General features: G+C 41.6%; 1 protein-coding gene across 8 annotated transcripts in view; it reads right to left on the bottom strand.

Annotated features, from left to right (window-relative positions):
* Positions 1 to 24,123, bottom strand: part of pax2b (paired box 2b) — a 28,034-nt gene extending 3,911 nt beyond the window's left edge. For 2 of the 8 annotated variants that reach the window (XM_076093901.1, XM_076093904.1), the window contains exons 1-9: positions 24,081 to 24,123; positions 22,382 to 22,547; positions 21,582 to 21,779; positions 18,375 to 18,454; positions 18,140 to 18,259; positions 9,943 to 10,118; positions 7,076 to 7,190; positions 237 to 242; positions 70 to 171 (exon numbers count right to left, since the gene is read on the bottom strand). In XM_076093901.1, coding sequence (XP_075950016.1) covers positions 70 to 171; positions 237 to 242; positions 7,076 to 7,190; positions 9,943 to 10,118; positions 18,140 to 18,259; positions 18,375 to 18,454; positions 21,582 to 21,779; positions 22,382 to 22,547; positions 24,081 to 24,123 — 1,006 coding nt within the window. Of the gene's footprint in view, positions 1 to 69; positions 172 to 236; positions 243 to 7,075; positions 7,191 to 9,021; positions 9,023 to 9,942; positions 10,119 to 11,929; positions 11,935 to 12,667; positions 12,689 to 12,861; positions 12,881 to 18,139; positions 18,260 to 18,374; positions 18,455 to 21,581; positions 21,780 to 22,381; positions 22,560 to 24,080 lie in introns of all 8 variants that reach the window. The other 6 variants (XM_076093900.1, XM_076093903.1, XM_076093899.1 and 3 more) reach the window with 4 other exon arrangements.
* Positions 24,124 to 24,443: the final 320 nt, after the last annotated feature.

The following is a 24,443-nucleotide window of genomic DNA, read 5'->3' on the forward strand; positions in this document are numbered from 1 at the left end:
GAGGTCAGCGTAACCTGTTAAATAGACCCCTAAAGACAATATGAAGCGCTGACGTGGTCTCTCACTTACCAGGAACCATTCCAGCGAGCGTTGAAGTTGGGTAGCTGCCCTGACCTGTGGGGGGAACGTGTGGGGGGTATCCAGGTAAAGTTGTGTTGGCCATATCCCGACCTGAAGAGACAAAAGGAAACACAACAAAACAACAAAACACTTCATCAGTGCTTTCTAGTTTTAACCTGTGACTAGCATTAAAAAAAGTGGAAGAAGTCTTCAGATCAGCGATATAATATTGTAAAAGTTCTGCATTCAGATTAAGTATCATCATGAAAATGTACAGGCACAATTATTCATCACTCCGATTTGCCCCTTTGAGAGTATTATTAGATGTATTAAATACACTGGGATATTATTACTGATACATTTAATGATGTAGCATGCAGAGATGGAACTCATTTTACCTACATATACACTGTTGGTTTGTTTAGTCCATACAAATTTGTTATATTTTACTGATTTTATATTTAAAATGCATGTTGTCAAGTAAAAAGTACAATGTTTCCCTCTGAAATGTCATGGAGATGAAGAATAAGTACAACTCCCTCAAATCTGTACTTAAATGCACTACTTGAGTAAATGTGCTTTGTCACTTTTAAGTGTTCAATTTCAAAATGGAAACCAGATACTGCAGTTACATGACACAGCGCTGACGTATGTTACTTTAGACATCATGACTCATCATCACCACCGCAAGTCAGTCAGCACAACAACTCCATTTTCCCTTTTTAGTTTAGAGATACTTTCAAAGAGCGTAGTGTCATTTATTAAACCCGTTTAATAGCATCAGTCCGCCTCCCCAACAGTGGAGCTTAAAAACAAGGCCGCAGCTGCTGTTTTGAGCCAACTGAATACTGGTCGCATAAATATGTGTCCTCATTACACAGTTCTAACTTGTCTAAATATGGCAGCCCCTCTCTTCCTCTGTGAGTCCGAGCACAGTGGCCCCTCTGCGGAGCGTCACCCGTCCGGCTGCAGATATTCAGCTCCGTAATTGAGAGTGACGGTTGGGGTTGTCCTCACTGGCCACGGGGACATTTGGACAAAACGGCACGTAACCCCAATCTGCACTGGGGCCAGGGAAGGAGAGGCCCCTGTTATATTGTCAGCTGTGAGGGCCACTTGGACTCAAAGGGGGGAAAAAAACAAAAACAATCCTCTCCAAATGGAGCTTTAATGAGGAACTAGTATACGAGAGCACCACAAGAAAAATGTTCTCCATGTTGTTGCCTTTACAAATGTTTGACTATCTAACGGAACACTTTTTATTATGATAATCCAAATTCATTTTGCATTTCTCTTGTTCTTTATGGAAAAATAATGCATGATACAGCAAAATAAATCTACAAAAATGATCCACAAATAAATTCCACGCTTCATACTGAGAGTAGAACTCTATTGCAACACTTGACCTCCCAAGTGCTGAACACATTTATCTGTCCGAATATCAAAAACTGACTCTTGCTGCCAATTAGCATTGCTAATGAGAGCATAAACCACAGGCAGATTTAGATATTGACTACAAAATCCAATTCATACATGTTCAATATCATGAGCAACTTATTTGTTTAATTGAGGCTGAGCGAACGGGCCCTCTGGGTATTGAAGTACCTGCTACTACAGGCTGGCAGGCATACTGGCTACAGTGGGGGCTGAGGGGGGGTAGAGGAGTGAAACGGCTGGTGTAGAGGCGGGGTTGCAGGCCTGGAGGTCCAACAGACTCGGGCCTTGCCGAGGAGAAGGAGAAGGAGAAGGAGGAGAGGGGGGGGGTGTAAGGAACCATCGAAGCCTTGTATGGCTAATCTTGGACGATAGAATTATCAAAAAATGTGTGCTAAAATACTCTCATTATTAGCAACATTACTTTTTCTTTTCAAGGACGTTGAACACTTCTAGCAGTTATCTTTAGACATTTCGTGGCAGAAAAACTGAACTTGTAATGATCAGTTTTTCATTGCTACGTCTACTTAAGTAAATAATCTTACTACTACTTCTACGTCTGGTAATGCTGCATTACAAAATGTACCTGCATCTTAATGAAAATACCATACTGTTGTCATAGGAGTTATTATTGTTCTGCGTGGAGCCGCCCCAAGTTTGTCAGTTTGTTGCTCAACCAAAGAGAGATTTATTCAAAGTCACTGTATAAAACAATATTACAGGAACATGGGAAATCTATTTCAAAGTTGATTCTCACATAAAACACAAACGATAAAGAAACGATTCAGTCTTACTGCTTTGTATTATTCGCACTGATCGCTGTATTGTATGAGGCCTGCTGAGATGTGACTTTTGGTTAAAGTGGAGAGACTGGAGGGCTGCGGAGTTAAAGAGCTTTGCAGAGAAGAGTGAGGTCATGCCGGACTTTTCATTTATAATAAGAATTAGTTAGCCACAAGCCAGTGCACATAAGTCAAAGGGAGCCGTGGGAGTACTGTAGGTGGGGGGTCCAGCAGGGGTGAGGCCATTGTGTGTGCGTGTAGACATTGGTAACTATTGTCTAACTGTCTCGGCAAACACTGACCCAATCTTTTCTTCATTATTATTGCAGCAGCTACAGCAATCATACATGTTTTTAATGAAAATAAATACGGCTATCTCTTCATTACCTCGCGTCAAAGAGAAGAAATACATAATGAGAAACGGATCTCTGCCAAGTTTAATCTCTTTAAAAAATGGCTAAACTGCAATGGAAAGTTTCTGTTCTTGTTACTAGAGATTTCAATTGGTCTTTTTCCTCAACTTTTCCCATTTCAGATATTGATTCTGAGACTCCCATACATCCAAATTCCATAATATTGTTCTAGATTGCTTCATAAAATTGCTTTTTTACATTTTTGTAACATCAGTTAATGGCAAAGGAATTGTACTTGGTGTGGGTCGGTCACTTCTAGCCGATACCTGATCAATATTACCCCCTGATACCGATCCAGTGTATCTGATCAGGGCATCAATACTTTAACTTTACCCTCATTGGAGGCTTCAATTTTCATTCTAGCCTTAAAATGCAACAACAAAACACACTTTTTGTTGGTTTTTTTGTTTCAATTTTGGAGAAGACAAGTGAACATCAGCTTGTATTTTGGTGAAAGCATGAGTTCATATTTGAATTTGCAAATATGCAAAAGATTGGAGATGTGGAGAGTATGTTTAAGGTTTGTAAATCAGTGAATGTCAGTCTATTGCCATCAACTCCAGTCTTTTCCCATCACATGTTGACTCTGTTGATGATGATAATAATAATACTCATCACAGCCTCTGTTGAATCCTGTTTTTGTGTATTCCAGGATACAGTTGGCAGTGGCTGCCAGCAGCTCTGTGACTGTTGCTTTATGTCCCCTTTAAAGCCCTCTTTCTGAGAGGCGCCAGTTTGGAGAACTCTCTGTACAGCAATGATAGCCTCATTAGCTGCTTCCTAGCCTTTGTTGTTTTTACAACAGAGATGTGTGTGCAGATTCTCATTAAAAGACAGGTTTCTTTATATTGTCTGCTTCCTCTGACAGTCCCCTTAGATTGAATGCCAGCAAATCAAGCTATTTATTTTTCCTCTGCCCTCTTTTTCCTTCCCTGCGAAAATCAATTCAAAGATTTTTTTGGTTTGCTGTTACAAAATCTTGTTGATTTCTGTCTTAATTTGAGAAGTGGCTTGTAGTAGTCGCTGCTGAGCTGGGAATACGTAATATGAGTATTTCTTGCTTTTAGTGGGCGTTGAAATATCAGATGTTTACAGACAAGATTGTTTGAGTATTTTGAAGTTATTTGAAAAACGGAGAATAAATGACAGCATACTGACAGCACTACTGGTTATATCCTTAATTCAAACTACACAGAGTGACTGAAAGCATACAGTCTAAAACTATTTTGTCAATACTTGATACTGTGAGAAGACAAAGATGTGTAAGTGGTATCTCAACCCAAAACAACGTGACAAGAAACTATTATGTTTTTTTTTTTTTTTTTTGCATTAAAATTAATTCAGTGTCTTCAAATGGGAAAGCAAGATGACCTTCTCTTTATTTGGCACAGGAACAAAGTCATTTGAGAATGACTCTTTTTTCTTGCAAGAGTATTAAATTTAGCATGACAGGGACACCTTCATGTTTGCTACAACAACAACAACCAAAAATCTTTGACCTCCGTTTTTCTAGGCTATATGCAGAATGGGGCAATTTATCACAAGCCAAAAAATCGCAGCACCCTAATTAATTACAACTAAGTAAAGAATGTTTGGAGAGCCAAATTGCTTTAATTCCCCAAACACCGACTGAAAGTCGTTCATTATCAAATGTGTGCTCAAAGGTTAGTTTGCTTTTGTGAAGACGAAATAAGCATTAATTTCGGAGCTCGGGCCTGCGTTTCCCCCTGTGGGGAGACGGGCGAGCGCTTTGTCACGAGGCCACACATCACTTACGGCAGGTTCGCTGTCTGATCTTTGCTCGCTGCTCACTGGGCAACGGCAGGTCCTGATACTTTCTGTGTAGTTCACCCTGAGAGCACTCACTCACCCTAATTGAACGTAGAGCGTGGACGGTTATGTTTGCTGGAGGAAGTTTTGTTTAGAGAATTAAACAGGAGTGTGCAGAGGCAGCTGCTCGAGGAGGAGAAGTGTCATTGACACGGGAGCTTTGGAGCCTCCATTAACAGGCCCAGCAGGGAATATCTCTAAAGAGTCTTCAGTATGCAGTCACTGAGTGGAGATGTGTAAAACTCCCACTGAGTGCTCAAGGGAATCCGCCGAGCGCTCGAAGATGGCACTTTAGCCTAAAGCTCCATCAAGAAAACAGGTGGGCTCCGACTAATTTCAGGAAATACAGAAACTCTCTATAGAAATACTAGACAATTGGCCGTATCAACGCCATCTCTCCATTTATTTCTCAAAAATACACAAAAAAAAGTTCAGAGCTCCTCCTCCTGCTATTCATAAATTCGCTCATGGCTCACACTATTTGAATTTTAAGCAGTTGGAATGAACAAGAATAAGAATCACTTGAGATGAAATCCATCTCTCGGAGGGAATTCATCAAAGAAATTACTTCCCATATCAACAATAGAAATTACCTCACAATATGCAATTGTCCTATCCACATATTCATGGAACCCTTTGGTGTTTTTATGGGGTAAGAGGGACTATTTAGCAGGTAATGCAGCATTAATGTGGAGGAGAGGGAGAGAGAGAAAAACTGTTTTAATGGAAGTGGCTTCTTGCCTCTCAATTTCGATGATGTGCACAATGCCCTTAAATCCCTTTCTTATTTGAGCCTGCTTTGCAGGTACTTTTGAGCCTTAATAGGATAAGCAGAGGACACAAAAGATTTCCATCTCTCAAGTCTCTCACTTCACTGAGAATCCCGATCTCTGGCAATGAGCACTTCATGAATCATTCATTTTTAATAGATTATGCAAATTCCAGGACATAAAATCAACAAGATCAATAACTGCAGGCGTTTTAATTGGTGTTGGAAAACATTTTAAGGATGAACATAATCTCCAGTTCTTTCCCCCGTAAAGACACAATTAATTTCAAATTGGATCTGAGCCTAAATGCTGCAGATAATTTACTACTTTTTGCATGGCTTAAAATTCCTCTGGTAGGCTTATCGCTGGCAAGTAAACTGTAACACTCAGCCATTAGAGAGACCACACACCTGAATATCGCCTAATATGCACACAGGCAGCCACTGAGGGAAAACCAAGCAGAGGAGCCACTAACCAAATACTAATTATAAAGTGGAAGTCAGAGTGATGTTTGTTCCATTAGTTTGACCTCTGAGTGCTTTATTTCTCTGCCTCCAGTGAGATCTGCCACCAGAAAAGGGAAGGAAATATACTTATTTACTAACACAAAAGCAGGTAATGTGCTTTTTTCATATACAGACACACACACACACATACACTGCATACAATCCCATCTTTCTTCCCCTACATGTCTCTTTGCACCTGTAAAGCAGTAAGGAGACCCTCTCTGCAGAGACCATCTAAAATATCCCAGGTGCAAACAAAGCCGGCTGCATTCTACGGGGCCATCAGTGCACAAAGGACAAACACACACCTTTCTTCTCAGGAGGCCTGCCTTACAGGGGAAATCTACCTCCCACATATTAATGAGAAAAGGGCCCTTTCTTTTCTCATAAGACTGCTTGGCTATCACTTGAGAAAGGGGGGGGGGGGGGGGGCTGCAGCAATTTTCAATCACCCTGTCCTCCCCCACGCAGAACTCGCTGCCTTTGATGGCTGCTGCATAATTATATGAATTTTAATAAAAGCTCTGTGTATTAATCTCAGGCCCCCCGACAGTCCTCGTAAACTTTCAGTAAACTTAACCTTCTTCTTGGTAATAACACGGCAACAACGAAACAATATTTCAATTAGCCAGGCAGTCATTAACTGTGACAAGGAGAGGAGACGATGAGGGGGGAGAGAAAGAGAGAGAGAGAGAGATAGGAGGGTGAAATAAATGATCATGGTGTTAGAGTTAGGCGGCAGAAATGCCAGAGCCTATTTACCGAGGCACATTACTCGTGCTTTGAGACACACAAACTGTCTCCCGGCGAACAAATCACAGGAGCAACACAGCAGCAGCCAACAAGCAGTCAGTCCTGCATGTTATTTTTTTTTTTTTTTAGCGAGACCTTGCCCTGATACACAGTCATAGTTCTGATGTGCTGACACCCAAAGGTCCTTGTCCAGCAGTGACTGAACAGCTTCCCCCCCCCCACACGCTCCGCCCTCACCCACAATCTCTCTTATCACCCTGCTTGCTCAGCAAAGACCCAGACGGAGGACAGCTGCTAAGCTTTTATCGCATCGCTGTACCACCTTTTCAGCTCTGAGTGAAATGGTATTAAAAAAGTCTTCACACTTAACTTTTTGGTTGGCTTTTATTTTCACACATTTCATTTTTTTCTTTTTCTGTCAATTGCACAAGCATTCTTAGTCGTTTTTACTTGTTCTTTTACATTGTTCAAACCCCCTCAGCTGAAGCTGTGGCTCGGCAGCATAAAGGCATACTGTATGATCTTACCTACGGGGTAGCTTTGCGACACGCTGGGGCCCAGGTCTGGGTTGACGCTAGAGGATAAACTGGGCTTGACTTCGTCCAGGCTGGAATTCAGGGCAGGGAGCGAGTACTCATTAGCCTGGGAAAAGGACAGTTGAATCATTACACAACCAAACAATACCAAGATGGAAATCCTCCCTCTCCTCCTCCATTAAGCGCTCCACACAGGCCTGTGCGAGTATAAATTTGTATGAGAGCATTGTGTGTGTGTGTGTGTGTGTGTGTGTGTGTGTGTGTGTTCAAGCTGCAGGGTGGCAGTTCAAGCATATCATGAATGTATTTTGGTATTGTCTGAGAGGAAGTGGGATTTTGAGATGAGTGAAAAGCCAAGGCGTCAGCTGGCCCTTTGTGCTTGACTGCAGTCCTACTCCTGATCAGCCAAGGGAGAAAGCAGTTCTGCTTTGTTACAGGCTCACCATGTGGCCCTGCTTGAGAGACACCATTCACCTTTCTTTTTTTTTGTTTTTGCTTTTTGCTTTTTATTTGGAGTCTAAACCACCTTTAAATTTCATTACCTCTTATCTCTGAATGGAATCACTTGTACAACTTGCCCTTTTTGTTGCATTTAGCTGTTTGAGATTTTTCTCCTTGTGTGCATTCAGCTGTTGTATTAAAGGACTACTTCACCCAAATCACTCCAACAAAACAAGATTTTTAACGCTAGCAGTATCTGGCGACGCAAATGATTTTATGTGCTCAGGTTTTGAGATGTCCTTCTCTGAAACATCCATCTCAACCCCTCCTTAAGGTTGGTGAGTGAGATAAGTGTTTGTGCTGTGAATAATTGACAACTTTGTATCATATGAAAATGTTCTATACTAGTGCCAATATGATACCCAAATCACACAATTACCAATGCCTAAACAGTACTTAAAAAATGTTTGAACCCTTCTTTGCATTTAACAATTGAAGTTAAACATCTCAAATGTGTGATTTTCTAAACACAGCTGAAACCCTAAATAGTCGGAAATCTGCAAAATTAGGATTTAAATCAGAAGGTATCTGATTGACAAGTAAGTAAACAGAACTATGATTCAGACCAGGCATTTGATGCCGGCTTAGTTTAGATTTTGGATATCGATGGCCAGTTTGTGCCAAAAAGTCTTTCCAGAATCAATGTCCTATAGTTCCTCTGGTTAATCAACAAAAATCAGTTTGAATACAGAAAAAAACATTATGAATAAAATAAATAGATTTTTTTTTTTTTTTGTAATTTGGGTGAACTGACAATTTTAATTAAAAAAACAAACGTACATATTTTACTCAATCTAAAAATAATCTCTTCCCAGCTTGTCTCTTATGTCATGTTTCATTTAGTTTTTAAATCCACTAAAAGACACTCGTGGCAGATGTTTGCACTTTTTTTTCTTTTTTTTTTTAATGAGTGAGACTTCCGGAGTCTGAGTGTTGACGATGTTTGTCCAAACCCAGTGTGAGCCTGAGTGGCTCAGTGGGCCGCGCTCCCACAGGGGGACGCCCGTGACCCCGCTCTTGTCTGCCACTATCACCGATAAACTCTAATTGTCTGCTACAACTGTTCACTGGCACAATGTCGGATGTTTTCCTCTATTCTCGGAGGCTTCAGACGCCAAACAGACGTTTTATCATGCAGATAAAGGGCAGAAGGGGGAAAACTGAAAAGATGGGTCTGAAAGGGATGACCAAATGGCTAGCAGAAGTGTGGGAGGGGTGAATCCATTGAGTTTTGCATCTCCAGAATGGGTTTTTAATGCCTCGCTACAGAACCCAGACACTGGCTAATAGGGCCAGGAAAAAAAAACCCTGTGAGGCACCCATGAAGGGGAAAGTGCTCTGATTAATATTGCATTAAATTAAACCTGATTTTTCTAGACTGTTCCTGGCCTTCTTTTTTCTTTCCCCCATTACTTGCCCTCTTTTCTTAGTCCAACCCTTTTCACTCTGCCTTTTAATACTCTCCCTGACGCTCTTTGTGATTGCAAGTCATTTCCAATTCGTTTTGGTATTGATCTTCCAGTAGAAATCAGTTTTGTAATTAGCTGCAAATTAGGCCCTCTTCTGGAGGTGAGGCCTGTCCCACTGATTTATCACCTGCGTAATTCGCCCCGATTGGAGAGAAATTAAAATGAACTCAATTAGGCGACTGCTTTTGCTTTATGGGTCCGACTTGTAGTTCGGTGGGAGAAATTAATAGCCTCTTGTTGTTTAATAGTATAATGAAAGTAAATAAAGGTTATCCATTGTAATAAGCCCAGAGCTTTTAATAAGCGGTGGTTCCTGGCTGTCGTTTTGGCGTGGGGGGGGGGCTGGTCCCCAAATGCCTCTTAATTTTTGAAATGAGGATGGATGGCGAGCGTGGTTTCAATATGAGAAGGAATACATGCTTTCATACATCCACTTCATGAATACATGAAGTGGATGTATGAAAATGAAGGCAGCCTTTCAGACTGCGTCAGCCATTAAACATCAAGATGTGACACAGAATTGGAAAATAAACAACAAACGGCAAGAAGCAGCAGTTGAATAACACAGCAAAAATGGAGAAAAATCTAGGTATTGATTAATTTAATGTTGCCTTACTGTTATTCTCAATTATAGGGGATACAAGAAATGTGTTTCTCATCACAAAATCAATAATGTGTGGGAGTTTTTCTGGTGATCCCTCTAGTATTATACATTTCTGGTTGTAATCCAGTGCTTGGACATCTCGGACGTTTGTTTAATTAGCTTTCTGGGTATGGTTTGGGAATAATTATTTTTTTTAATGCTTGAATCAGCATCACATGCACTTTGTGGGTGTATTTACTTGTATGTGAAGACAGAAGAGAGTGGTGAGTTGCAGTGCTACTAACCTGTTCAGGTTTGATGTGCTCCGATGTAGGGAAGACGTCGGGGTACGAGGGGCGTTCAAAGACCCGGTCCAGCGCTTCCAGCTGCTGCTGGGTGAAGGCATCTGCCCTAAGGTGTTTCCGTAAACTCTCCACACTACCCTGAGAATCACTGTTTGGGCCAGAACCATCTGAACCATCTACAAGAAGAAAGAGCAACAATCGAGATACTGACCCCGGAAAGCTGGCCTTTACTTCAAGCTATGCACTTTATATTCTCCTCATGTGTTTTCTGCACCACCTCTGTGGGGGATTTGAGGAGGACAGAAAGGGATGGAGTGCAGCTTTTTCCACTCCTTAATGGCTGTAGTGAGCCACTGGCTACATCACACAGATTTTTCCCCTGCACCCCCCCCCCCCCCCCCCCCCCCCCCCAGTAGTAACACCATCATGATCTGAAAGCCCTCTGGTAATTGATGGATTACCATCACTTGCAAATATATATATATATATATATACACACACACACAAGCATGTATAGTAATGAAGCTATAGTGCCTTTTTTTCCTCCTTCTTTCCTCCCCAAAACCCTCTCGGTGCTCGCTGATATCAAGAGCAGTTTTTTCTCTTTTTTTCTTTTAAAGCACAATTTCCCTTCCACAATCCAATACTGCTTTCATTCTCTGTGAGTGCGGTGGTTCTATTTGGAAATGGCGGCGGAGGACAAGAGGCTGAATAAAATCGTACAGTCTGGTTCAATCATCCTGCTCTCCAAACACAGGAATTTTCTCCTGACTCCTGACCTGATTACCCGACTGTTGGGAGAAGGATGCCTTTGCTTCTCCCGTTGTCACTTGCGCGTCGACGCTTTTAAAGCCTTTACAGACCATCCTACCATACCTCCCTCCCTTTCCCTTCTCCTCTGCAGTGGCTGTGTCTGTAGGTCTCCTCCCCTGATCCCAGAAAGCTTCAGCTCCCTTACAAATCTGTCATTCTAAATTTGCGGCAGATTATGTTCTCCCCTCAGCGGGAGAGTGGTGATATATGATATGCAAGGCCCCTATTGATTGCCTGATCTGGTGGCAAGAGGGAGCTGAAATGAACTTGAAATGAACATCATGCCTCAACTCATTGTGCGTATAATACTCTACTTAATCCCACATTTTTCTCTGCCATGGAATTCAATTGATCAATCATGTCTGTGTGATAGTACCATTTGGGAGGGTTATTGCCATTCTATTCTGCTGCTTGACCTTTTTTCACCGGCTGAGGCCAGAGGATGAACCCGACTCTCCCATGAAGGAGCTATAAAAGAGAGAGCGAGTGTGTGAGTGAGAGAGTGAGTGAGTGTGTGTGTGTGTGTGTGTGTGTGAGCACGTGCGGGTGTGTGCAGCCTGAAATTGTGCTGATAGCTGCGAAAATGTCAAGCAATAACTATCACGCGTTTGCTAACAATTTCTGGTTAACTATTTGTTCTATTTTTGCTGCGGTAATGAATACAGGACTTATTTACAAGCGAAGAACCGATCCGATATGTCAGATCGTTATCCGTGCAGATGTCGGCCATGATGTGACAGATTTCGCAACTTTGTCACTGTCGGTATACACTTTAAAGGTTTTTGCTATCGGTTCATTCAGTCGAAGCCGGTCACCAAATCAGTTTTTAGTGGCACAGTAATCCCTGTCCTTGTGGTAGACGTAAGATAAACAGCTGAGGTATACATATTGCAAATACAGGAAAAAGAGATAACTGGCACTCTGTATCAGCAGATGCTCTCAGTTGAGGTATCGGTACTGGAAAAAGGTGCATTGGTGCATCACAATAATTTATCCCTCACAGTATCGTCTGTTATCTTGTTTAGCTTGGTTTTACCCAAGAATTTCCTCCTCCCTAAACGTAGGGGTCAAAAACATGTTCTCCACTGTATGAGAGTATGTCACTCTACAGGGAAAAACATGTAACTCCACATTTTTTTGACTTTTTGGTGCTGTTCCCAATTAAAATCACCACAATATCTCAAAAACACTGTCATCTAGCTTTAACATATGTTTTTTTTTTTAAATGGACACGTGGGTGCAGTTGAATGTAAACGGAATAGTTTGACACTTATTTGTTTTCTTGGCGAGAGTTTGATGAGAAGATCAATCCCACTCCCATGGTTGTCTGTTAAACATTAAGCTACAGTCAGGAGATGATTAGCTTAGCTTAGCATAAAGGCTAGAAACAAGGCGAAACAGCTAGCCTGGCGCTGTGCAAAGGTAACAAAATCTTCCTTCCAGCACCTCTTAAGCTCACTTTCCCCCCCCCCACTGCTTCCAGTCTTTATGCTAAGCTAAGCTCACCCTCTCCTGACTGTACTGTTCATATTTAATGCACATATGACTCATCCAACTGTTGGGAAGAATATGTTGAATTATTCCTTTTAAGAGGTTATTACAACAGCTCTGATTTTTTTTTTTTTTTTTCGATCTGTTGCTCATCTGAACTTGAGGATCTATTGAGGTGAATATTCAGCATGTTTTCTGCACAGCCTCAGTGAAGGCCCTCACCAACTAAAGCTACTGCTTGTTACTTTATCAAACGTGATTGTTCTCTTTGCTGCCATAGCAAATAGAGTCATTAATTACTTTCTATCAGCCGGCCCGAGCCACAACACCTGATCAATACCCCCCCACACTCTATATTTGTCATTCACCACTGTGGAATACACTTCCCACACACAAGACAAACCATCCTGGGTCAACCTACATACTCTTCCTCCCACTCAGACTGAGGACAGTCCCATGTGCCCTCCCAGCTACTGACTCCCATTTGACAAATCGACAACGACTGTGTTTCCGTGATGAAGATGATTCTGGTGACATTTAGACTGTTTGTGTCGCCCGCAATTAAGCATCCTCAAGCGTAAATCAAGTTTATGCATCCTTAATCATTTTCGATACTGTCCTCCCAGGAAAACAACTATAGCATCGAAAACGCCTTTGGTTTCAGTTCAAGTGACGAAGCCCTCTAGCGGTCGTAGAAATGATGACTCTTGTCCGTCTGGAGCAACGGAGGAAGTAGTGGGATGTTATTATAGAGCTGCAAAGTGTCAACAACACCAGTCTCTGTTTCCTACCGTCAGTCAACGGTGGTGTCTTGCAAACATGAACTCGATCGTTCTTTACAGCTTTAACCATGTGGTTATTGTTGCAACAATGACAATGAAGGTCCCCTAACAAGTCGTTTTTGAGCCTAAATGTTACAAAATCAGTTTTTTACATTTGTCTTCTGAGTCGGCCTGAGGGGAAATTACAAACGATGTGTTTTGTCTTTAATTTGAAGGACCTCTTTGTCGTTTTCTAACAAAAATACATGAAAACAATACTTTTTTTTTTCCAAAGTCTGAAGAATATTTCACATCAGAGATTTCTGTACTTCTGTTTTGTCTGTGCTCAAACTAGCAAACAAATGTGACGCCATTGCACAAATCAGGATAAGATGGAGTTTTGGGGTCACAAATGATGAATATTAAAATTAAATATTTACAATTTGAAAACGTTTTTTAAGTGCCTTTTAAGTATCTTTAAGCACTCATCGTCACTACAAGAAATCAGATCCATTATTTGGACATTTCCAAATCAGCCCATTATGCGGCAGTGATACTAATCTTTGACCACAGTGGCTTTGTTGGTGCGTTACACGCTTGTCCCGCTCTGTGGTCCTTTTATTGATCATCGCTGGAGTTGAGTGTATTCATCTTGACATCGGTCTGTATTAACACTCTGGTAACGAGGGAGCAGCCTCCATCAGATCAGATAACCGGCTCTATAGAGCAGACTCCTCTCTGCGGGTTTGGCACCCAGAGGTCACGGCCCCTAGCAGGAGGCTTTAGCCAGGGACTCGGGGTGAGTCTGAGTGACTGCCCTGCCAAACAAAAATGGAACAAATTCCACGAATGAAGTGCAGGTCGAGTATGAATAGTAGTTTTAATAAGAAGTCTGACTCTAATAGAGGAAAAGAATGATTTCACAATCAAAGTTTTAAACTTTTTCCCCTGATGAAAATCATTTCTAAGTTCCTGTTGGAGGCACAAGGAGGTGAGCTGGCACCTTGAGGTCATGAAAGCACCCCCTCAGATAAATGAGCTTACCCCCCCCCCCTTCTCAGTCTGCTCCTTGTTTAAATAACATGTCAACATACATACACTCTCATTCCCTTAACACATTGTTATGTATTTCACAATAATACACCTCTATAATTTCCCGCCTGACTCAGTTCTCTGCTTAATTAGATTAAAACAAATTGGATGAACTCAGCTGCATTTAGTTTTGTCTAATTGAATGCTTTGATTATGTAAACATAAATGAAATACTGTGATATGTTTGTTCTGCATCACTAAAGATCTGTTATTAGTGTTTGATAGGAGCTCGACGATAAATCGATGGAAAATCAATCAAAAAAAATAATTTGATAATCGATTAATCGAAACGTTGCCCAAACAGTCTCTGTTTGCAGCTTCTCAAATGTGACAATTTGCTGCATTTTTCAGACGTATATCGTTGTAAATTAAAATGTTGGGGGTTTGAGGCTGTTGATCAAACTAAACAAGGAAATTGAAAGACACCACTTTGGACTCTGGGGAAACTGCGACGGGCTTTTTTCATTATTTTCAAAGGCCAAACTGTGAATTAACATAATTAAGATATTAAGATAAGATATTCCTCATTTGCAGGCCTATGTCTGATATTCAGACGGGAGCATTTTAGAAGCCTTACTTACTGTCGGCCATCAATTCGCCGTGACGTTCCCGAGCTTTTAAAGGCTTCATTAATCTAATTTGGAGGTTGCACTTAGGTGCTGACATTTTGCTGCGCTCTGAGTTCCTGTGTTGATTCTCCCTCTCCCCCCATAACAGATGCTGATACACAGAGCAGGGTGTGACGGCGGGCCCGCTCCATCACTCATCTACATCCACACACATGGGTTCAGTCCTCATGACGCTCACAGATGAGAAATAATTAATTCAACAGCTACTGAAGCACAGAATCACATCCATTCTGACTGCCACTGGCTATTGTTGTTGGCTTTTGAAAGATATGATGATCATCTTATCATGAAATTTCTCTCTCGGCATTTCTCTCATAAATCAAGAAGAAAGCCCGACACAAAGCAAGAAAGCGACCAGAATGGCTGGAATTAAGAATCATCTACAGGTCTGATTGTGCAAATTGTGGGTCGGCTCTGAAAAGGACATGTGATGTGACTTTGAAAGACCGGACGCACTTCATGGACGCTACATGTTCTCAACAGACCTCCAAGCTGTCTGCCCGGGTCAATTCAGCTCACTCAAACGCTCACTAATAACAAGAAGGAGGACAAAAACATCCATGAAAGCAGATTTGTACTTAAACATCGGATACTGTATGACAGGTTTGTATTTGACCCTGAGAGCAGCAGCTTCTCCTTTGTCTTTTCTGGAGCCTACAGTGTCAGAAGCAGTGGGGGTGGGTGGAGGAGCTGGCATGTTAATCTGTGAGGTAATAGCTTTTCTCTGCAGAATTGCAAATTCTAATATATGTCACTTTGTAAAAGGTGCGGACAGCCGTGGTCACCAAAGACACCATCTCCAGGGGTCTCTCCCCCTCTCGCTCTCCCCCACTCTGTCCGTCCGCAACAATGGCTGCCAAGTGTAACATGCTACTTTTAATTTGCAATAACACGTGACAATAGCAGATTAATGGCTCTTATGACACCTGTGTCCCTGAAGCTCCTCTTGCCGAGACCCAGTGTACATAACGTGTGTCACACTACATTATCTCTACATCCCTCCTGTAATGGGGGACCTTTTTTTAAGGGCACTGCTGACTTGGAAACTTAGGAGCTGTCTGCCTGCTTGGCAGAGAGCCACAGCTACAGCCTAAAACAAATACTCTGGGCTACACAGCCAATCCATTTCAGCGGGGCTTGTGTTGCACACCGCCCTCCCCTCTGCAACACTTCCCCTCCTCTCCTTCGCTCATTTTTGTTCATGTTTCCAACCCTTGATAATGACTGCTTGTGCCACAATCATCATGAGGCTTACCAAGTTAAATAGGGCTCAGGCAAGCTACTGTGCTGTGAGGAAATTTAATCCAAGCATTAACTGACTATAGACTTCTCTCTACCGAGGGAAGCAAAATACATCTGAATAGCAAACAAGGCAACACGTAAACACAGACCTCAGCTAAAAAAAAACACTGCTTTAACCCCACAATGACCATGAAACACCTTGAAAGCAGCATGAACCTGCTTCTTACTTCTATTTGTCTGATTTTACTGCCAGGATTATCAAAATATTAAGGCATACATGTAGATTCTTTGAAATGTTTTCCTTGCTTGTTAGAAAAAAAGACTAACCAGCACACTTACAGCATTTGATCATATCCAGACATGTATCTATAAAAGTGACTAAAAATGCATGGATGGAAGCAGAGAAAGATCCTTAAAACAGTTGATGGCATATTTTCTTTCAACAATATATCTCATAAACACTCAAAATTGAAAGTTACTGGTTGCGAAAACCTAACATCCAAAAATACTGACAATAATCTGTCCTAAATCACTACGGGCCTTTTTATGAGGACACTTCGGTCTACCAGCTGCAAAATCTTGGATTCAGTTTGTCTCCTAGTCTTTGGGGGGTAAGGTGCACTTTAAGAGAAGACAGCAACAGGACAATAGTGTCTACAGGGTAACATCGTACGTAATATACTATTTTTACAAACCGTGGCTCGGGGCGAGACATTGCTTTTGCAACCGTGTGTGTGCAGCCAAGGCCCGGGGTTTATGTTTTGGAAAGATAAAGTATCCCTGACCTCGTGGTTCCAGGTAGGAACCAGCTGGCCGTTTGAGAGAGTATATAAGAACCACAGCACCCTCCGTCACCCTCAGTGCAAGTCCTACCCTGATGCATACACGCACACACAAGCGCGCACACACGCACACGCAGAGCTTTCTTCTCTTTCATCGTAATGCTTGCCGAGCACCTAAATCACAGAAATGGCAGCACATCAGGGGAATCATTTGAGACTGAATAGCCATAGAAACATGGCGCTGTCACCTGGAAGACCTCCACAAAACAGGCCAGCTCTCCTCCTCACACACACACATACCTTATTCCTCCCCATGCCCTTTAATACCTCTTTGCCCTTCAGTAGCAATCTGCATAGAAATGTGTGCATTCTATCATTCAGGGGACTAGACATTACACCTTGGCTAATATGAGAGGTCCTCGAACGACTGAAAATGAACCCTTGAAAATACCAGACGTTTGCATTATGGCTCCGCGATTGCATCTCTTACAGGGGAAGACTTGATTATGTCATTTGCCATGTCCACGTCATGCTGGTTTTTATATCTTTGCCAGGAAATCTACCTCTGACAGGCCATTAGTCATCCCTCCCTCCCTGCACGCACATAAAACATCAATTCCACCCAATATCCCGCAAACCCCCGTGCTTCTCAACAAACGGCATAACAAAGGAGACGCTATGTAAACTGCTGCCGTGCTCTGATTAGCTCTCATTCCAGAGCACTGCAGAAATAAGGCACTCATTCCCCACCCTGTTTGAGATAACTGCCCCTTTTCAGCAGCCACATCATCCCTTCCGCACATGCATGCCTTGTAACATGAGTGCATCTGTTTAGCTATTCTCATCAGACTTATGTAGTGACATTAAGAAAGCCTATTGCTTACAGAACCAATAATCTATATCGCCTCAGGCCCCCTTATATCCACTAACCTACTACTTCAGCAGCAGAAGTGGAGCCACTTTTGTTAAAGGGAGAAAAAAGAAAAGCCCTTCACAGAGCTACATCGGTTTTCTTGACTGACCTGGGTGGTTGGCTACATCATCTTGACATGTAATTATCTAAAGCCCTTTAATCACTTCCATAAAGATTAATTGCAGGAGACAACAGCGGAGGTCGTGTCTTCAAATCAAAAGACTCCTTGGCAGATTGACACAGCGGTGTAACAGGGTTCAGGCTTAGGTGTTTTATAAGGGTCATCTACTGGAACTGAAGCAGGTTTTAATGCAGTAATTGCAAGTTCAGCAAAGTGGATTTTATAGCATGAAGCTGCACAGAATTCTATTCATTTTTTTTTTTTTTTTGTAGGATTTTAGTTAGTTTCTGCATGCTAATCCTGAGCTGAGCTTAAGTGTTATTTTTCTCCTCAAGACAGAAGATTTATGTTACCTTCATCTCGTTTCCTCTTTTCACCATTGGATCGTGGAATACCCAGAATCCCATTGATGGAGTAGGATCCTGCAGGGTCGTTGGAAGCGCTGGTTACAGGCGGAGATGTTGTGTTTGGTACTGGGTGGGGGGGGGAAAGAAGACAAAAATGAGCTTGAATTCCAAATGAAAAACATGCATGTATACAGTATGTGCTGTGATGCCATAAGATGCCCCTGCTGAGCTGCATTAGTACCTATAGTATGGCCTGGTGTCGACAGGGACGACCCATCGGGAGACGGATGGAAAGGCTGCTGGACTTTAGTTCGGATGATCCTGGGGAACAAAGGAAAGGTAGATGTCACTGCTGCTTTCCTGCGACCAACTCTCCTTCCTGGAGATTCCAAACTGCCCCTAACTATGGAGATATTGTGTGATTAAGATATCAGCCGTTACTCCGACGCAAGAAGGGATCAGTGGTTCTACCTTTTTTAAAGGTGAGGTCTGGAGAAAAGTCTTCATTGCACTTTTGGTCTGAGTGATCTTGCAAACAAAGCATGAAATCACATCAATTCACCTCAATGATCAGCTTCACTGACTCTACCTGGCCCACACTAATCAGCTCTCTCCCCCCCTCTCTTCATCTCTCTCTCTCTCTCTCCCCCACTGAGGAGGGAGTTTCACTGGGGCCGATCGCAGCCCTATAGTAGCCCTTTGCTTCCCAGATCAAACATCTCTGTAGAGCCAGCGGCCCCCATGTGCCAATGCGGATGAGGTAGTATTGATCGGGGCTTGGGGAGAAAAAGTTGGGGATTAGTCACACGGGCAAACAGATGCAAATAGAAAGCTATAAATTATATGTGACAGGAAAGCAATAGTTCCTTATTGCCTTGCACAAGTTTACGCCAGCATTAGATTCCTTTAATCTGAATGGCACTTGGGAAGAAAGGGAGCTGTCACGATAATTTGTAAACTTTAAAACTATTCATCATGTATGCCACGAGAGCCATTTGAGAGCACAAAGAGTTGGGATGAGGACTGTGGAGCCTTGTAGGGGCGATTTCTTTGCACAATTTAGATTTAGTTTCTTTGTTCTTATTTCCTTGCATGTCTTATTTCAGTGGAAGGAAAATATTCACCCGCTCAGACGATATCATTTTGAACCAAAATACTCCTTGTATATTTTCTACATATTATCCAGAAATGCATCCGATGATTTGGATATCGATGTAACTGTAGGTGCCAGGAGGCTTCAGAGGAAAAACAAATCCAACACTGTCACAAATAAGAAAAAAAGAAAAGAAAGAAAACTCCCCTTCGAGGCAAAGCTACCTAACAACAAGCCTTTTTCAGAGAACGCATATTGACGTTTTAATTTTTTTCACTTCTCCCCATAACAGTTATTCGACCCCTTGACTTGTGTGTGCAACATAAATTCAAAGGCTTTATTTGGTATCCATGTTCTTGATATTGAATAAGCAATTTGGGAGAATGAATTAATGACCTGGCTGTTGCTGAAAATCCCCTGAAGAAATATTAAAATTGCTTTCCTTCTGAATCAATAATATCGAGCGCCATTGAGGGCCTTTTTTTTTTTTTTATGTCTACCAACAGGGTAGCGTTACTTGTTGGTTGTGGTAGCCCTGACTCGTAGTACAACACTATCTCTGTAGCATTTAATAATGCATGCAGCCGAAAGGTGTTTAAATTGAGCATCCTCTTTTGTCAACAGTCCTGAGGTCAGACTGTCTGCCACAGAAACCCACGACTGGCCCCAGTCAGAATCATCCAACTGGAAAAGACTTTGGCTCCAGTCCTTTGGTTTTTCTCTCTGTATTGTCTTAACTGGGGAAACCCACAATTTAACACTTGGAGTAAAAACTTCTCGTCATTTATTTTAAGACGCTTTTTCGTGTGATTTCCAAACAACTTTTAGTAGCATCAGTTGATCCGGAGCAGTCTGCTGTAGTGATTGAAGCACTGACGACGTTTTCATTGATTTTTTTTCTTCTTCTTTGCAGACTGCTCCTTTAGAAATTCATTGAAATTTATCGAAATATTAACCTCCGGATAAATCTAAACAAATGCGTCTCATTTGAGTGTGTGCTCCATTGTGTGTGTTTGTGTTTGTGTGTGTGTGTGTGTCACAGAGCAACACATTGAAATCTTCTGGTTAAAAAAAAGAGAAAATATTCAGCATTAAGCCGTAATAGAAATTCAAAGTAGCTCTCATATTTGGCTGATAGAATTACAGTTCTTTGTATTCAGAATTTAATTTCCCACATAAACAAAGACACATAAGCCCCCTCCCCCTCCCACCACCACCACCACGGGTTCAAAATAGAAAGCTTTAATTGGAATTGAAAAAAAAAACTTTATAGAGCTCTTTTAATGATATTAATGTACATTTTGAATTTATCACATACATGTGTCTGAGCCTCCTTAAATAGGGCTTTTTAAGCAGCCACGAAGCATGAAATGAATTTTCTTCAGCCTTTTCTCTATTTAAAAGATGTCTTGTGTGGAGCTGTCCATGCTCTCCCATCAGCTCATTAAAATGTAATGCTGATGCTGGCTCTATGGAACAGTGCCTCTTAACCAAAGTTCATCACCAGGGATCTCTGGTGGGGGGGTGATGGGGGGTGATGGAGGGGTGAGTGTGTCCTGGGTCCTCTTGTAGCTGCCACTATGGCACTGTTTACAAATTCCTTTAAGAAAACTCAAGAATTGTAGCATAAATAATGATTCTTGAGATGTTAAATATATTTTACCTCAATCAACGCAAAATTGATGCTGCACTTTTATGCTTCATCATAATGTTACATCAATATTATTTACAGCAAGATGCCACCTCCAGTTTTAATGCAAGGATTTAAATTAGGAGCTTTATTCATAAACTGGAAGTGTTTTTTTTTATTCTTGCTACAATATTGTTTTTATTTTTATTTTTATTTATCACTTTATTTTCACATGATGCAATATTTCACGAAGTTGCGGCCAATCTGTTTGCCCTTAATTCCGTTTTCTTCAAAATAAAATTCTGCAGAGAAGGCATTGGTGTTGCTCTCTCTAGCTCCAGCACATTAGATGTGCTAAAGAAAATTGGCCTGCTTTATAGCGCCACGGGATCTGGTCACCGAATATTGATCGGTTTTCATCTCGACAGATTCACTCAGTCCTGGATGTACTGCTGATTGTTGAGGGAGTTTGGTCTGAAAGATTGAATTGCACCTCTGAGACCGCAGGGCAGCCTCGTGCACGATCGGCGTGCCGGCCAGCACAAAGTTGGTCAAACAATATTCTGCTGTGGGTGGTGCGTTTAGCACGGATACACTGTTATAACTGATTTATTCATTAAAGTGTTTCCATACAGGTGTTTAAACCATCTAAATTTATAAAAAGAAAAAAAAACAGAAATGTTGCATGTATTTTTTTAGGTTGTATTTTAATTGTCGCGTCCTACCTGTTAATGGATGAGACGCTGGGAACAGTGTCGTTGTCGCAGACGCCCTCTGCCAGAAGTCTGTCTCTGATCTCCCAAGCAAACATGGTTGGGTTTTGTCTCTTGTAGTCTGCGATTTTGTCCACCACCTTTGGCGTGGCCACTTTAGGTTTAGACCCACCAATCACCCCTGGTTTGATGCTGCCAGTCTCGTAGTATCTGCAATAATAATAATGATAACATTCTCCAATGATAGCTTACCATTTTTGAGACGCAATTGGTACCTATGCCCTCCTAAGATAGGCGTATAATATCATTTTAAACGCATTGATACACACATAAGCTGGAGAGTTATTGATTCTGAGAACTACCTTTTTTTTTTCCAAAAGTCAACTTTTTCTTCAGCAAAACATCACATTTGGTGGTTTTATGAGTTATATGCGTTTTCAAATGTCCATGACGTCTCAAAACAAACACATATTTGCTTAAAAATGCAAGAAAAACGCATGAGCGCATGCATGCATGAATACACGGCAAGGATGTATGTCTGCAAAATTATGGAATCTTTTCAGTATAAACACCAAAATGGAGGAGAAGCCCACCTGAACTCTACTAACCTTCTAATGCAGAGATCTTCTATAAATTTAGGACGGCTAAAATGTAATTGAATGCATTTAAGAATTAAAAATACTGAGCTGAGTTTTGTAGGTTGAGCTCTCTCCTCCACCTCCACCACTTGTACATCGTGCATATTCATCCACCTCCCCGCACCCAGCAGAGTGTACCTGGCTGCAGGGCTTGTCCGGAGAGTGTTCACCCACCTGCCCAGGATCTTGCTGACGCAGCCGTGGCTGACCCGCAGCTGTCTAGAGATGTCGCAGGGCCGGACGCCCTGGTGGGCCAGCTCCACTATCCGCTGCCTCACGACGTCCGGGAGGGGTCTGCCGTTCACAAACACCCCGCCGAGCTGGTTCACACCCCCGTGCCCTACGTGGGATACAACAGCAGCACACACACAACCGTAACATTACATAAAGTCGTTTCGGAGAGGAAGGCGCGTGGTGAGTTTGTTTTGTAATTATAGCAGGGGATAGATAACCAATCTAAACTGAAGGGCAGTGTCCTTTGTGGTGCAGGTGGATTTACGTGTATTTGTGGTATTACGAAGAAGCCTTGAAGGATGCACGAAATGCTGCACTTTTGTAAAACAGACATTATTATTATTTTTAATTATAATGGAATCAGAAAGTTGTTTGCAGCCATCATGCAGGCGCCTTATTTTTCTGTTTTAAACGTTTTATAAATACAGCACAATGACCAAATGTGAATACGTTGTCAGTCATCAGCCATTATTCTTAATAATTATAAATAATTAATGGCTAAAAACTTGATTCGGATGTGTTGGTGATTTTAGAGTAGATGGTCACAGCACTGTAAGCAAAGTGTCCATAATGAATGTACATGTTTTCATTTTTTTGAATGAAGCAATTATGAACAATGCAGCTGAAAATGTGACCTATTTATCTGTACGTTTTTGTCCATGCGTGTTGGTATGAATTTGTACCTTCTTTTGTGTTGAAACAATTTACCTGACATTTTTAAATTACGATTAATTATAATACTGTCTTTATAATAATGTTTTTTAAATAAAATAAAACACAAGATTACATGCAAGTGCTGAACACCTACCCAATCAGCATATTGTTTTTCATCAGTCACACTGTTATTGTGCAGATTGTACAATTAGTTACAATAAATCCACCCTGCATTGACCCACTAATTCTATTTTTTAAATATGAATGTATTTGAGTCTCCAGTACTTTAAAGTTTCTAAAATACCTCATATCTTCTCAGCAGCTCCACGGCTCATGTTATGGCTATTACGTTACAAGCTCCCTCATTTCCCCAGCACGGTAATTTTAAATAATTGAACGAGTTTGATTCCTCATATTACATATTATTTAGTAAACGAAGAGGTCATCAATTATTCACACACATTCACCAAATTACAGGTACTGTTATGCGGACTTGTGTTGGACTCAAAGGCCTCGCTGGGAATTATTTGAATAATTTGAATAATAGATGTGGAACTGACTTATCAGGACTACACACACACACACACACACACACACACACACACATACACACTGCGCGGGAAGCTGGAGAGTGATACACGTGTAAATTACACCTGCCAACGCATGTTCTTTGTTTACTATGACAAGTTTAATTTCTGCACAGTGCTGCTCTGTGTACAGAAGTATTATTGTCATTTATTCTATTTTTAAAGATCTGTGCAGAATATTGGCTGACATTTCACATAGGACTATTTAATCCACTATTATCCTCGTGTTTCTCAGTTTAATATACTGCTTTTATGTTTCAAAATGCTGTTGGCGCATAAAAGTCCCAATGCTTTCTGCTGCAAGCCTTTGTAACATGCACAAATGACACATTCCTAATATTATTTCTATCCGCATAAACGTGTCAAAGCTGCAGAGAAACTCGGGTTGTGCTACTTACGGTGCATCGCCGTGAAGGGGTCTGCTTTGCAGTGAATATCCATTGGATAGCAAAGGAAAGAGTGATAATCAACTGAAGTCGCCGTTTCGCCTTCCTGTCAAGGATGAAGATGTGAAGAAAAAAAGGTGGATCTACTCGATGGAGGGACTTAGTTTGCCCCTCCACCCCCGCTTCGATGACCGATCTGATGGCAACTTCTTCCCCCAAAAGTTGCCTTGTCTTTTTTCTTCAACAGTCCGGTCCGGGAGCGGAGGTCTGGCAGGTGCGCAGCATGACCGAAGGATTGTTTCAGTAACACGACCTGTGGTTAGTTTATCGGTATTGTTTTTCAAAAGCCTTGGGCGAGCAGAGGTAAGTCTCACG

The sequence above is a fragment of the Anarhichas minor genome, unplaced genomic scaffold (genome assembly GCF_050575085.1).
Source record: "Anarhichas minor isolate MPS153535 unplaced genomic scaffold, ASM5057508v1 ptg000017l, whole genome shotgun sequence".
NCBI lineage: Eukaryota > Metazoa > Chordata > Actinopteri > Perciformes > Anarhichadidae > Anarhichas > Anarhichas minor.